Raw genomic sequence first — 14,218 nt, forward strand, 5'->3', positions numbered from 1 at the left:
CACAGGCATGCTTGATGCTTGTACACCTGTTTGGAGAAGGAAGCGGGGAGAGAGTGGGTTGGTTTGCTCACTAATTCACTGCTCTTTTCTTCTTTTTTAAAAATAGTTTTTATTTGATTTTACAAATATGATATTACAACAATGCAACCATACCCACCCACAGTTAGATCCAGAATACAGGCGACTATACTCTGGATCCCCCTCTGAATCTCTGGATTTCCCTTCCATGGGTCCTATTAATAAATCTTTCCTACTGCATCTTTTTCAGTAATCCATGTTTTATATAACTCCAATTTCTCCACAGTTCTTGCTACATTACAAGTGTTATTAAAATCCTGCTAGTGTTTTCAGTGGTCTCCAAGGTAAATTATCAATTTCCCCAATTCTTTGTTGAAGTTTTGGTCTTCTAGGTTCCTGAGCTTTCTGGTCAATTTTGCTATTTTGGCATAGTCCAACAGTTTAATTTGCCATTCTCCTCTGGTAAGGACTTTATCTTCTTTCCAGTGAGCCGGTGTGGTGTAGTGGTTAAGAGTGGTAGACTTGCAATCTGGTGAACCGGGTTTGCTTCCCCGCTCCTCCTCATGCAGCTGCTGGGTGATCTCTGTCTAGTCACTGAAGTCTCTCAGCCTCACTCACCTCACAGAGTGTTTGTTGTGGGGGAGGAAGGTAAAGGAGATTGTTAGCTGCTTTGAGACTCCTTAGGGTAGTGATGAAGCGGGATATCAAATCCAAACTCTTCAAGTCCGAAATCCAAACTCTTCCATCTCTGGGCTAATAGCATCCTTGCTGCTGTCATCGCATATATAAAGTCTTTTCTGCTCCCTTGGAATATCAGCACCTGCAGTTCCTAATAAAGAAGCCTCTGTTTTGTTTTGTTTTAAATAAAAGTTATTTTAAACATTTTTTTCGATTCATTATATATCATCACTGCTCTTTTCTTTCAACCTGCTGGAGACTCACTCCTGCTGTATGTCATGCCTGTTTTGCCTGGCTAGAAATCTATTAGTGCTTCTTCCTTGTCTTGGTGGTGGGGAGAGAGAGAGAGAGAGAGAGAGATGAAATGAACATTCATAGGTCCACCCACTTTTCCCACTGACCTCGCCCGCCCCTGGTACACAGCTCCCAAAAGGAAACAAACCCCCCTCCCCGTCTGTCAAACATGATGGTTGTTTGATCCAGAAAGACCTTTCTACTCAAAGCCTTTGCTCGAGGTCTGGCTGTACTCGGGGAGCAGGGCTCTCGGCTCGTATAACTCAGCTCTTTTTAAATAGCATACTGGCTTTCTCTTCGGTACAGTTAATGAAGTATAAAGCACGAGGTTGGCAGGGTTTTCTTGGAAATATAGCTGCGATTAGGGAGCCTGAGTGAGCAACACTGATTTTAATGCATAACTACATTAGTGTAATTCTTGGCAACTGCCGCTTACTTAACCTCTTCATTCCTTTAGGATTTATAAGGCACATTAATCACAGGCCTTCGTCTCCTCCTCTGTGCATAGACTGTAGGTTATTATTTAAGCTTTCTGATGGAAGAAATTGGAACGTTTTAGAACAGGGCTTCCCCAAAAGTGACAAGGATGAGGTGTTAGTAAAATTGCCAATTTGTTTTTTACTGCTCCTCTGCCTTTCATGGTGGCCTGATGCTTAAATGTAGGGACCCTTTCTAAAGGAAAATATTGACAGGATCCCTTGTCTCATGTACTTAATCCAGCCTTCACTGGGACCCAATAAGCTTTTTCTCTGTATAAGCGACAGTTAAACCACAAATTAACCATAGTTTCTGCTTTCTCCGAACCAGGAAACAATGGTGACCAGATTTGGAACAAGCCAGGATATTAAACCAACTTCCAAGCTGTTGGTTTGAATGTCCTGGTTTGCTCCAAAGCTGGTAATTATAGTTCCCTGGTTCAGATGAAATGTGAACTGTGGTTAATTAATTAGAGGTTTCTGGGTTTAATTGCTGCTTACAGCAATGGGGGAGGAGTGAAGGGGCTGCATTCATGGTCATGCTTTGGCTTAATTAGTAAAGATTTGATTGCCAGAACATGTCCTGAATGTGAATAAGATTATACAAGTGCATAACATTTTGCTCCAGAAGCATATGCACCATGTTATGTTCAGCTGAACCTTTTTTTGTTCCGCGTTACCGCCCATGTGCACAGCTCCAACTGGCTGGTGTCCATAACGTCAAACACCCACCTGCCCTCCATTGCAGAAGCAGTTTCACAACTCTCAAATAAGCATTGTTTTACTGCACTTTCAGTGCAATCAAGATCTCAATGGATATGCAATTGTTAGAGAAAGGAAAGGCCTGACCGCATGGGAGAAAGCCGGTTTCATTGGCTTGCATTTCTTCCAATTACCGGTACAATGCAATGTTGGGAGGAGGATGGTGAAAATTCTGCTGTGGCTCCTTTATATATATAATCTTGCAATAATAAAGCTTTAATTATCCAAAATGCTTATATTTGCTGTCTCTCTCCCCCCCCCCCCCAGCTACTGTAGTGATTCAGTTTCTGGCTGGTAAGGGGATTAGGGAGAGTTAGTCCCAGGCCGGACAGGGGAGATGCCGGGTATCGAACCTGAGACCTTCTGCATTCAAAGCAGATGCTCTACCACTGAGCTACCGCCCTTTCCCATCAGTGCTGCCCAACAGGGAAGATGAAGGAACTGACTGGCCAATAGGACGTGTGCACCGTGAAAGTACCGGCTGTGCTTTCTCTCACCGCAGCAGAAGAACATGCTGTACAGATGGTTATTCTGCTATTCCATTGCACTCAAGGGTTCCAAAGCACATCTCTCTTTGGAGATCGGCAATAAAACGTTGCATGCCCTGCTCTGGATTGATTTTACCTATTGGTTTTAGAGAGAGCGGAAGCATTGCTTTAATTACTGCTCAAAGCTGAATTCAGCTCCTCTTCTGCCATTTCCAAATATGACCCCCCCTTTTTTTATTATGACAACAAGAGAGGCATTATGTTCAATTAGTCGGCTCGAAATAAACGTTGACCAGGTGGTATTGGAATGCAAGTCTCTGTTGAAAAAGCATCAGATTGAACGCACCAGCTTTTTCCACGCTTGTGCTAAGGATTGCGCAAATTTGTTTGTTTGTTTGTTTGTTTTTGGGTTTATGTCCCTGCCGTTTGTCACAAGTTCCCAGCAATAAATAAATGAAAACACATTTTTAAAATGGCAGCGTAGAACTTATCAACAGCCTGTTAGTTCAGAAAACAACAGACGACCCACTAAGTTGAAAATGCTTGCAAGTTTTTAAAAGGTAAAGGGACCCCTGACCATTAGGTCCAGTCGTGCCCGACTCTGGGGTTGCGGCGCTCATCTCGCGTTACCGGCCGAGGGAGCTGGCGTACAGCTTCCAGGTCATGTGGCCAGCATGACAAAGCCGCTTCTGGCGAACCAGAGCAGCGTACGGAAATGCCGTTTACCTTCCCGCCGGAGCGGTAACTATTTATCTACTTGCACTTTGACGTGCTTTCGAACTTCTAGGTGGGCAGGAGCAGGGACCGAGCAACGGGAGCTCACCCCGTCGCGGGGATTCGAACCGCCGACCTTCTGATCGGCAAGCCTGTTGCCAACATGGGCGCATGTCTTCTTAGTGATAGCTCCCACCCTCTGGAATGCCCCCCCCCCTTTGGGGAATTCATGAGGTGGCGTCAGTAATGACCTTTAAACACCTCTTAAAAGCTTTCCTAGACCTCGACTCTTTAATTCTCCATTTTTAACCTTGCTCAGCTGTCTCTGCAATACTTTATGCAGTTCTGTTTTGGTTCTATCCAGTTTTTCTAAAGTTTTATAGACTTACCTCATTTGCAATTCTATTGTTTTTATGGAAATCATTCAGGGATTTTTACGAAGTAGTATAGGATTTTAACAAATAAGCAAGCTAACAAGTAGCTTCCAGAGAGGCTGCATTCCACATCCAGAGTGCTATTGCGATATCTATGACCTAGATCTTCCCCTGCATTTTTGACCTTCGCACATTCTTCGTTTGTGCTGTTAGTTTCTAAGTTCATGTGGGGTGTTGGAGACCAGGGAGGTGGACAATTGGGTTCAGAAGGTCGCTGGGTGACTTTGGGCCAGTCAATATTTCTCAGTCTAACATACCTTGCTGTCAAAAGATTAGGGAGGGCATATATGAACTGTTAATAAAAAGTGGTGTAAGAATGTAATAAATTAATGAGCTGATTACGTGTAGCTTGACTCACTTTCTAGAGCTGTCTGTTTCATTGGCATCTAAAGTGCTTCACTGTGTTGAGATTTGCCATAATCTGGATTATGAACATTGGTCTGTGGCAGTCTGGTTGTTCTTGCATTGCAGGTGTGAGGCCGGGAGGCCCTAAAGGCTGTAAAAGTTATGGGATATTTTGCATGCTAAAGTTGAAAACTTTTAGTGGTAACCAATAACCACTATGGTGTGATTTTTTTTTACCTTGGTGTGATTTTTTTAAAGGAACCACTTTAGGCTATGTGACCGGCATGAATATCATATTATTGATTTGCCCAATGAAAAAACAAAAAACAAAACCCTTCGTCAATTTTAAGCTGTCAAATATTGTCTAATAGTTGACTAGTGTTCAATGCTTTGATTGATTGGAAGAGTTAAAGAAAGGGAGAAAATGACTCTTATTAAAACAGTTGTCTTTTAGAAGATTCTAAAATGTTCACAGAGCATTGAGCAAGTGTTTCCTTCTCTCCACAGAAAGGCAATGGACTCAGCAGTAGCAGTGGTTGGGGGGAAAAAGTTCTTTGGGGTAGGGCAAAACTCATAGGTGAAAGTAGCAGGTCAGAGCTTCCATATTCCCTAAATCCCTTTGATCCTGAGCTGTTTCATGATGATGATGATGATGATGATGATGATTATATTTATACCCCGCCCATCTGGCTGGGTTTCCCCAGCTACTTTGGGCGGTTTACAGAATATATAAAACATAATGAAGCATCAGAACTTTAAAACTTCACTATACAGGGCTGCTTTCAGATATCTTCTAACAGTTATGTAGTTCTTACTCTCCTTGACATCTGAAGGGAGGGCGCCACTACCAAGAAGGCCCTTTGCCTGGTTCCCTGTAACGTTGCTTCTCCCAGTGAGGCAAACCACCAGAAGGCCCTCGGAGCTGGACCTCAGTGTCCGGGCTTGACGATGAGGGTGGAGACGCTCCTTCAGGTATACAGGACTGAGGCTGTTTAGGGCTTGAAAGGTCAGCAACAACACTTTGAATTGTGCTCAGAAATGTGTTGTTGTTGTTCAGTCGTTCAGTCGTGTCCGACTCTTCGTGACCCCATGGACCAGAGCATGCCAGGCACGCCTATCCTTCACTGCCTCTCGCAGTTTGGCCAAACTCATGTTAGTAGCTTCGAGAACACTGTCCAACCATCTCATCCTCTGTCGTCCCCTTCTCCTTCTGCCCTCCATCTTTCCCAACATCAGGGTCTTTTCCAGGGAGTCCTCCCTTCTCATGAGGTGGCCAAAGTACTGGAGCCTCAACTTCAGGATCTGTCCTTCTAGTGAGCACTCAGGGCTGATTTCTCAGAAATGTACTGGGAGCCAATAGACCAAAGAGGATCTTGGAGTGAAAATGGCCACTCTTAGTGGTGGCCAAGCGCTTTTGCTTCTACCACCGCAACCATGGGCCCTGTCAAAGAAAGATGTTGAAGGGGTAAGGAGTGCCAGTTCCCTCTTGCTCTCTGAAATTGCGGCTCACTTCACCTGAATGTTCCTTCCTCCTCCTGAACCCCGTGTCCCACTTCCTGTTCAAAGAGTCCTGCAGCTACAGCACGTAGCCAATAGGAGGTGCTAGATGGTGTGGCTTAATCCATAGATCATAGAATTGTTGAGTTGGAAGAGACCGTGTGGATGATCTAGTTCAACCCCCTGCTATGCAGGAATATGCAGTTGGCCCATACGGGCGTCGAACCTGCGACCTTGGTGTTATCAGCCCCACGCTCTCACCAGTTGAGCTATCCACCAGATTAATTGGCAAAGAGCAAGTCCTTTGGGGTGAGATGTAGGGCTGGGCTGGGCTATTTTGAAATGAGGGGCGCGTGCCTCTGAGACCCTCTCTCCTACAAGGCTGGCCATTAAGTGACCCCAGTGTTCAGTCAAAAAGCCAGGTTGGAATATTCAAGTGTGGGCAGTCGATGGGCCGGTTGACGGTATTTGTCCGAGACCAGTATCCTATCCATATATTGTACGCAATCCTTGAAAAGTCGGATGCAGCATCAAAGCATAGCATTTTTTAAGTACAGCGTTCCAATGCGGTTTTTTGTTCCTAACCAGATCGCCTGCCACCAAGACCAAGGGCTCTGCAGTCTTAACTTAAACGGAGGAAGATGAACGGAATCGGTGCCTCTCACCAGGTACAGGTTCTTAGCATCTTTTACTCTCTGTGGTGGGACTTTGGCGAGAGAGGAGATGAGAGCCCAGCAGCGGGAAATATTGGCAGCCTCCCCCCTCCCTCTGTTGCTTGTAACAGAAGCAAACACTGGACACAGTGGAGATTGTTGGATGTGCCCTGGCAGACTCTCAGCTTTGGGCGCCTGCCCTCCTTTCTCTGCTGCCAAGAGAGATGTCTTCCATTTTAGAAACAAACTATCTGGCAAAATAAATCTTGTTTCAGGCCTGCTCAGAGGGCTGGAGGCTCCGGGAAAAGATAGATAGCTGTATTTCGAAACTTGTTGCTATTTTGGAACCATTGTGACAAGCTGTTTTAGGATTGTTGGCACTCCTAATTTCTGAGTTCTGGCTATATCCCTGCCTCCCGTGCTGGATCCCTGTGGCATGACAAGATTATCAGCGCTGCAGATTGGACATCTCTGCCCAGTGGATCGATCAGCTCATGTTTTGGCATCAGTAGTGTGATGATGAGTCGGACCAGGATTGAACTGGCCACATCCAGGAAGCTTATGGGGAGCAGAGGGCAGTGCCATAGCTTGGGGGGGGGCACAGAGGTTGTTGACCCATAAAGGGATCTGTTGGACTTTACAGGGAATAAACCCAGACTGAAACCAATGGAAGATTTAAGGAGCCAAGTTACGGATTGGTTATAATACCACCAGCTACACGATATGTTAAAATTAGATTTAAAAAATGGGTTCCTGGACCAAACCTCACTTATTTGAAAGAGAATTATTACAGAATACGGATAAACTATTGTCTAAAATGTATAATTTTTTTTACTAGAATGGGAAACAAAAGATGAGCTAGTCAAAGCTGCAATGGGCAATAGATATAGGACACAGCATAGATTTAAATCTCTGGGAGAAACTTTGGAAAGATGATTTGAAATTTGCTGCATGTTACACGTTGAAAGAGAATTATATGAAAATGATTCACAGATGGTACTTTGAGTTGGTTGACTAAGATGTATAGAACAGAATCAGATATATGTTGAAAATGTAAAGGAATAGAGGGAACATTTTTTTTTCCATATGTGGTGGACATGTAATAAGGTAAAAAAAAAAGGGGGGGGGAGATGATCTACAATGAGTTGAAAAAAATGTTTAGAATAACCTTCCCAAAAAGACTGGAGTCCTTCCTGTTGGGAATAGTTCAGACCGAAATCCCTAGGTGTCCAGAAAATTTATTTATGTATGCAACAATGGCGGCTCGAGTTTCGTTAGCACAAAACTGGAAAGTGACGGAGGACCCAGGAAAGGAGGATTGGCAGTTTAAGATGTTAGAATATGCAGAACTAGCAGGTTTAACACATAGAATAAGAGAGCAAGAAGAACATATGTTCAAAGCAGTGCGGAAAATATTTACAGAGTATATGGAAAATAACCGTATACAGCTGAAAACTCTGGCAGTATTAAGGTCAAAACCTCAACAGTGTAATTCATATTTGAGTGATGTAAGAGTGGAGAACTGATTAAAATGGTTAAAGTAAATAAAAATGCAGGAATGATAAACAAAATGAACCATGGAAGGAGAAGGATGGAAGTCACTGGATATATAAAGCTATGTAAAATGTTTTAATTTGAGATGTAAAATGGAAAATTCAGTTAAAATTATTTACTGTATATGTATAAAAAAAAGAGGTGGTTGTCCTGGGCGCAAAATTGTTATGGGCGCAAAATTTCAACAACCGGTGCTTCCTGAATACAGCTGCATGCTTCCATTGCTGGGCTCTGTTGAAAATGACTTATCTATGTGAACTAGGAAATGACCTCTGCAGACAACAGAACAACTCTTCTTTTCTGTGGATGTGGACGCTGAATGTGCATCCACAATCTGTCTGTTTTCCTGCATCTGCATGGCCCCGGGCACTAGCAACCTACGCTACGCCACTGGTGGGATGGCAGGGATCACCATGAAGGATTTCTGCACTGGGCAGATGAGACATTGAGCCAGCCTTCTAAATTTTCACGATGGCAGCGTGGCATCACTCTGGGGCACCGTGAGCAATTCAAATGGGCTGCCCTCGGTGGAGCAGGTATAAATCTGCAATCTTATACACCAGTGACAGGGAACCTGTTTTCTTCCGGACGTTGCTTGGCTCCCACTTCACATCTTCTCTGACCATTGGTCATGCTGGCCCGGGGATGATGGAGATGGGAGTCCAGCAATAGCCACACGTGGTTCCTCATCCCTACACCGTAAATGCCAGTGACCTCCAGGAGGAGAGATGCATAGGATTGCACTGAGGAGTACCTCAGCAGTGTAACAAAATAGCAGCAGCAAATCTAAAAATAGATTAAAATGCCTGGGTGAACATAAAAGGGCTTTGACAAAGGATGCAGCACCTGACAAGCCTCCCTGAGGAGCAGGCGGTGCCAATGAAAAGGCCCTTTCTTGCTTTCGCTCTGCCCCTTTTTGTAAATGAAAAGGAATATTCTGAAACATCCCTCCTCCTCCCCACACCGGCTCCTCAAAATGGGCTAGGACAATAGAGGCTGGCCTGTTATTTCTTTAATTAAACAATAACAACCTGCACCGAGGCGTTTCCTGCAAAGTTTGGGGAAATCGGAGGCAAGGATTTGCAGGATGCTTTGTTCTTTGGAGGGGTTGGGGTGATTTCTGGCGCCTCTCCAATGTCACCTGGGGAACGCCAGCCTTTTGTTCAGAACTCCTCGAAACAGCTGTGCCTCCGCTGTTTCTGGAGAGGCACAATAGCTTCGGAAGTTGCGCCACTCTGCACGGCGTATGCGCCAGCTTATCCTCCCCCCGTTGTTTCCGCTGGTTAAATTCGCTTGGCAGGCTTTTCGGGTGCTGTGAAACAGAGAACATGGCGGCTAGACTGCTTGCGTGGGCAAAATACTACCAACCAAGCATTACAACATCATGTCTGTGGGATCTGCACTGAGTGCCAGTCTCCTTTCCTTCTGTAGCTTCAGACCAGGTTACTGGGGCTGGGCTGGGCTGGGCTGGGGCTCCCTCTTAAATTCCCTGACCTATAATATCAGAAGCCTGCTCCCACAGCAGCTCAGATAATGGCTTTCAGTGGGTCTGCCCTTGTTTTGTGGAACAGCATCCCTATTAAGAAGAGATGTTTTTGTTTCAACGAGTTTTTTTTAAAATAGTTGGGCGATTTTAAAAATTTTAATTTCTAGGTCTCTGACTTGGAGGATGTTTATTTGTGTTGCTTTTCAAACCCCTTTGTTGTTGTTTTGTGCTTGTAAATTGCCTTGAGACTTGACGTGAAAGATGATTAATTCATAATAATAAAAGTTATGAACTCTGCATGGACAAAAGCTGGGTGAAGTCTGCCTCTGTGAAAAAAGCTATTACCTGCCTCCCTGTACTGTCACCTACATTGCTGTGGGTGCCTAGAGTAATAAGGATCCTGAATATATTTTATATTGCGATTTTATGTTTCGACGACCCTGAGACCTGCAGGTATAGGGCGGTATACAAATGATGATGATGATGATGATGATTGATAATTGATGATAATAGTAACAACACATATTGAGGGTCTGCAGCTGTCTAGGTGAATTTCATCGCAACTAAGCTGCTATGTACTGAGCTTGGATCCTAGAACAATAAGCAGGTAGGATCCTAGAAGGCAGCAACCTGATTGGTCTGCAGGAGCAGCCCAATCAGGCACCAGGAGGAAGTGAATCAGCAACCTGATTGGCCTGCAGGAACAGTCCAATCAGGCTCCAGGAGGGGAGTTGAATCAGCCAATCACACAGGACCCATTGTGTAAATAATGCATACATAGCCAGAGGTTTTGGTGGAAAGCACTCATTCACTGTTTACCATGAGCTGAAATAAAGAGCATGAAATCAACACTCAAGTATATTTCACTTTTCACCTGATCCTGAGAGCTTGCAGCTGTGTCTTATAATTGCATGCTTGCAACAAGAGCTGTGCTAGAATGTCAGCACACTACTTGGGCTGCTCAATGAAATGCAGGTTTCGGATGTCTTCACCTGCTTGGCTTTTTGCTATTTTGTGCTTCAGCGGTGGAAGCACAAATGCAAAAGGAGAGGATGCTGGGAAAAGGTAGCTAGGTGGCATTAGGTGCTTTTGAAAAGGCTGCTCCGCATGTTACACAGCAACCAATAAGACTTTGCAGAGTCCTTGCTATGCTGGAAGCCCCAACCCATCCTGAATTGTATTTTCAAATGCCATTTGGTTACATTCACACACTGCACTGTTTTACGCCAGCCTTCCCCAACTTAATGCTCTTGGGAAAGGGTGGTTTAGGTGTGCAGTTTAAAATGCAATGCTTAAATCGGTCCTTGGCATAGCATCAAGCCGGGCTTCCTGGTTCCGTGACATTCCTGGAAGATGCTGGGCAGGCATTCGCCCCATCTGTATCCGTGATGTTCCATAATTTTGATACATTGCACAACCTCCTTAAGAGGCTGGACAGGATGAGACAATGCGAGATAAACAAACCTCCTCCAATTCCTTTTCAAGACGGTCTTTTGTAATGCACCGAGAACCAAAGATGTACAGAATATATTCTGCGCGTATGCACGCAAATAAATCATTTGGGAAGCTCCAAAAGCTTTCAGAACAAAAGATAATGTTTCTGACATCTGCCTTTATTGCATTTCCACTTGTGTTTAAGGCTTTCTAAATACGTGCACATCTGGCAAAAGGAACCGAGTGGAAATCCCTTAGTATGTATATTGGTCATCAGACTAATCGCATTTAAAGGTCTGCTGGGCATCAGCAGAGGGCCAGAAAGCTGCCCCCCTGACACCATTACGAATTACATGACCAAAGCTGCGATCCAAACAGCTTCTTTCTCATCCAGAGGAAGCAGCTGGAACAAGCCCAGTTTTTAAAGTGTTAACTTTCTCCCACCGCACCTGAACTTTTATTGCGTCTCATGCCTTGCACTCTAGGAGAGAAGGTGAATATGGCAGAGGAAGCATTTTCTACGGGGGGGGGGAAAATATTCGTTTTGGTTTACATTTTAACGCAAGCTTAATCTAATTCGCTCTTTCCAAAACAGAACAAAAATCCAAAACGCACCTATCTTTCAAAATCCACGCTCCTCTGGATTTTGAGATGCAGCTGCCTGTGTGCAAGAGAAAATGTGCAGAACTGCGTACATTAAGGAAAAGCTTCATGAAATGCACACGTAAGAGAAAATAACATGCAGAAATGCCTTCTATTAGGGAAAACTGCTTGCAGTGAGGTAGATAGAAGGCAACCGTTTAACCCTAAAATGTGCGTGTTGGGAAAAATGAGCCCTAAAACGCTACTGAATGTTTGTGAGGTCCCCCCCCCATTTAAAAACTTGCAGAGGGCTGCAGCAGTGTGGTGAACTGAACTTAAGATTGGTGGAAAATGAGAAAGCGAGAGAAGCTGAGATAGGGATGGGCAGATCTGTCAATCTCTGGGCTGTGGCACAGGGCTCTTTGAGCAAGTGTATCAATCATGCACTGCAAACATGCCTGTTGAAGGCATCTCTTCCCCGCCTCAGGACTCTGATGTGCATTTCCTTCTCATGTGATCTCACTTCTCTCCGCATTTCCCTCCTGATAGCCCTTACAAAACTCTGGGCAGGGTGTTATCGTTTTCAATCCGATCACAGAGGTGTGCTGTCCTGCAGGCACTCCCAGCTGAAGTTTCTCCTGAGTTTAAAGTTTCAGGAACCCAGTTGGTGCTGTGGAGCCAGACGTATAAGGGCAGCTGTCTACCAACTTCATCTGGTACGCCGGCTGAGAACCTACCTGCCCGGTGACTGTCTTGCCAGAGTGGTACATGCCGTGGTTATCTCTCGCTTGGACTACTGCGATGTGCTCTACGTGGGGCTACCTTTAAAGGTGACTCAGAAACTACAGCTAATCCAGAATGCAGCAGCTAGACTGGTGACTGGGAGCGGCTGCCAGGACCATATAACACTGGTCCTAAAAGATCTACATTGGCTCCCAGTATGTTTCCAAGCACAATTCAAAGTGTTGGTGCTGACCTTTAAAGCCCTGAATGGCCTCAGCCTTGTATACTTGAAGTATTTCCTCTCCATCATTCTGCCTGGACACTGATGTCCAGCTCCGAGGGCCTTCTGGCGGTTCCTTCACTGCGAGAAGTGAGGTTACAGGGAACCAGTCAGAGGGCCTTCTCGGTAGATACACTTGCCCTGTGGAACACCCTCCCATCAGATATCAAGGAAAGAAATGACTATCTGACTTTTAGGAACAGGTGGGTAGCTGTGCTGGTCTGCCATAGTCGAAACAAAATAGAAAAGACTTTTAGGAGACATCTGAAGGCAGCCCTGTCGAGGGAGGTTTTTAATGTGTGCTGTTTTCCTGTGCTTAATTTGTTGGAGGCCGCCCAGAGTGACTGGGGCAACTCAGTCAGATGGGCAGCAAATGAATGATGTTATTACATACAGGTGAAACTCAAAAAATTAGAATATCGTGGAAAAGTCCATTTCCCCAGCCACTCTGGTCAACTCCCAACAGAATAAAAAGCACAGTAAAACATCAGACATGAAAAGCTTCCCTAAACATTTCCTTCTGCAGCAGAGTTCCTTTGGCAGAAAAGTTCCCCTGCATCTTTTACTTCTTTACAGTAGCAGCAGCAGCATTCCAGCTATCTCTTAGTGAAATTCCCACTACAGGAATAAACACCATTTGGTTCTGTTTCTCAGAGTCTTTATTATTTACAAAACATTACACTGGGCGTTAATATATGTAAAAAAACAAAACAGATAAAGCAACACAATCTTTTTCTCTTTTTAGCCATCTGGCCAGAGACCTAATGCTGACTCATTCACTTGCGCCTTTACACTGACTTGGTCTTAGTTGATCACATGCCCTAATAAGGACACCTGTTGCTGGGGAGATTGTCTGCTGCCTAGCAACTTGTTCAAGACCATTTTCAAGTTTCTTCTAGAGTATTCCAGTAGAGGATGCACCAGGGTGAAGAGGCTTTTTGAAGGTGGAGATCGCCAGAGTACTTTCCTGGAAAGTGGCCTGGATATCGTCAAAGGGATGCGCCAGGACGAAGATGCTTTTGAGGATAGCCACAATTTTTTTGGGGGGGGGGCGGACCCCTCCTTGAAAATATTCCCCCCCAGCCCCCCTAGATGATGCCCCTGCTCACCTAGGAGTTGGTGAGAGACACGGGACTGATGAACCTGCCTTTCCCCAACTTGTGTGAGAGCCAGTGTGGTGTAGTGCTTAAGAGCGGTAAACTCGTAATCTGGTGAACTGGGTTCGCGTCTCCGCTCCTCCACATGCAGCTGCTTGGGCTAGTCATACTTCTTTGAAGTCTCTCAGCCCCACTCGCCTCACAGAGTGTTTGTTGTGGGCAAGGAAGGGAAAGGAGATTGTTAGCCGCTTTGAGACTCCTCCGGGTAGTGATAAAGCGGGATATCAAATCCAAACTCTTCTTCTTGTAAGTGTACTTTTGACAACAAGAGTTAATTCCTCACTCTGGACATTCCTGGCTGGCTTGTTCAATCAAGAAAGGTCCTGCTGGGTACATTGAAATCAATGGGAGTTAAAAGCAAAGTCTTTTGCCTGAATTGTGCCCTGTCTCAGGCTCTGACCCTCCCTGGATGTCAGAATGATTATAGGATTTGGACTTAGAGTAGCGAATCCTAAGCCCACTTATTTACTAGAAGGTGAGCTCCATTAAAATCAGCATGACACGCTTCCGAGTTAAGCGAGCCGAAGGTCTGGAGGAAAGATACCTTGGTTTTGAAACCTCAAAATGAAGCTAATGCCCCCGTAACAGGATTATCTCTAGGAAGGAGACTGTGCGGTTGAAAAGTGCAGAATAAAGTAATATG

General features: G+C 44.9%; 1 protein-coding gene across 4 annotated transcripts in view; it reads left to right on the forward strand.

Moving 5' to 3' along the window:
- CCDC85A (coiled-coil domain containing 85A) overlaps nt 1-14,218 on the forward strand; it is a 146,179-nt gene that overhangs the window by 22,749 nt on the left and 109,212 nt on the right. Inside the window, exon 3 of one of the 4 annotated variants that reach the window (XM_033145123.1) lies at nt 6,295-6,757. The exons of the other annotated variants lie outside the window; for them this stretch is intronic. Within the exon in view, the coding sequence (XP_033001014.1) occupies nt 6,295-6,332 (38 nt within the window). The 3' untranslated portion in view covers nt 6,333-6,757. Of the gene's footprint in view, nt 1-6,294; nt 6,758-14,218 lie in introns of those variants that run through there. 4 annotated transcript variants of the gene reach the window in all.

This window comes from Lacerta agilis, chromosome 3, assembly GCF_009819535.1.
Source record: "Lacerta agilis isolate rLacAgi1 chromosome 3, rLacAgi1.pri, whole genome shotgun sequence".
NCBI lineage: Eukaryota > Metazoa > Chordata > Lepidosauria > Squamata > Lacertidae > Lacerta > Lacerta agilis.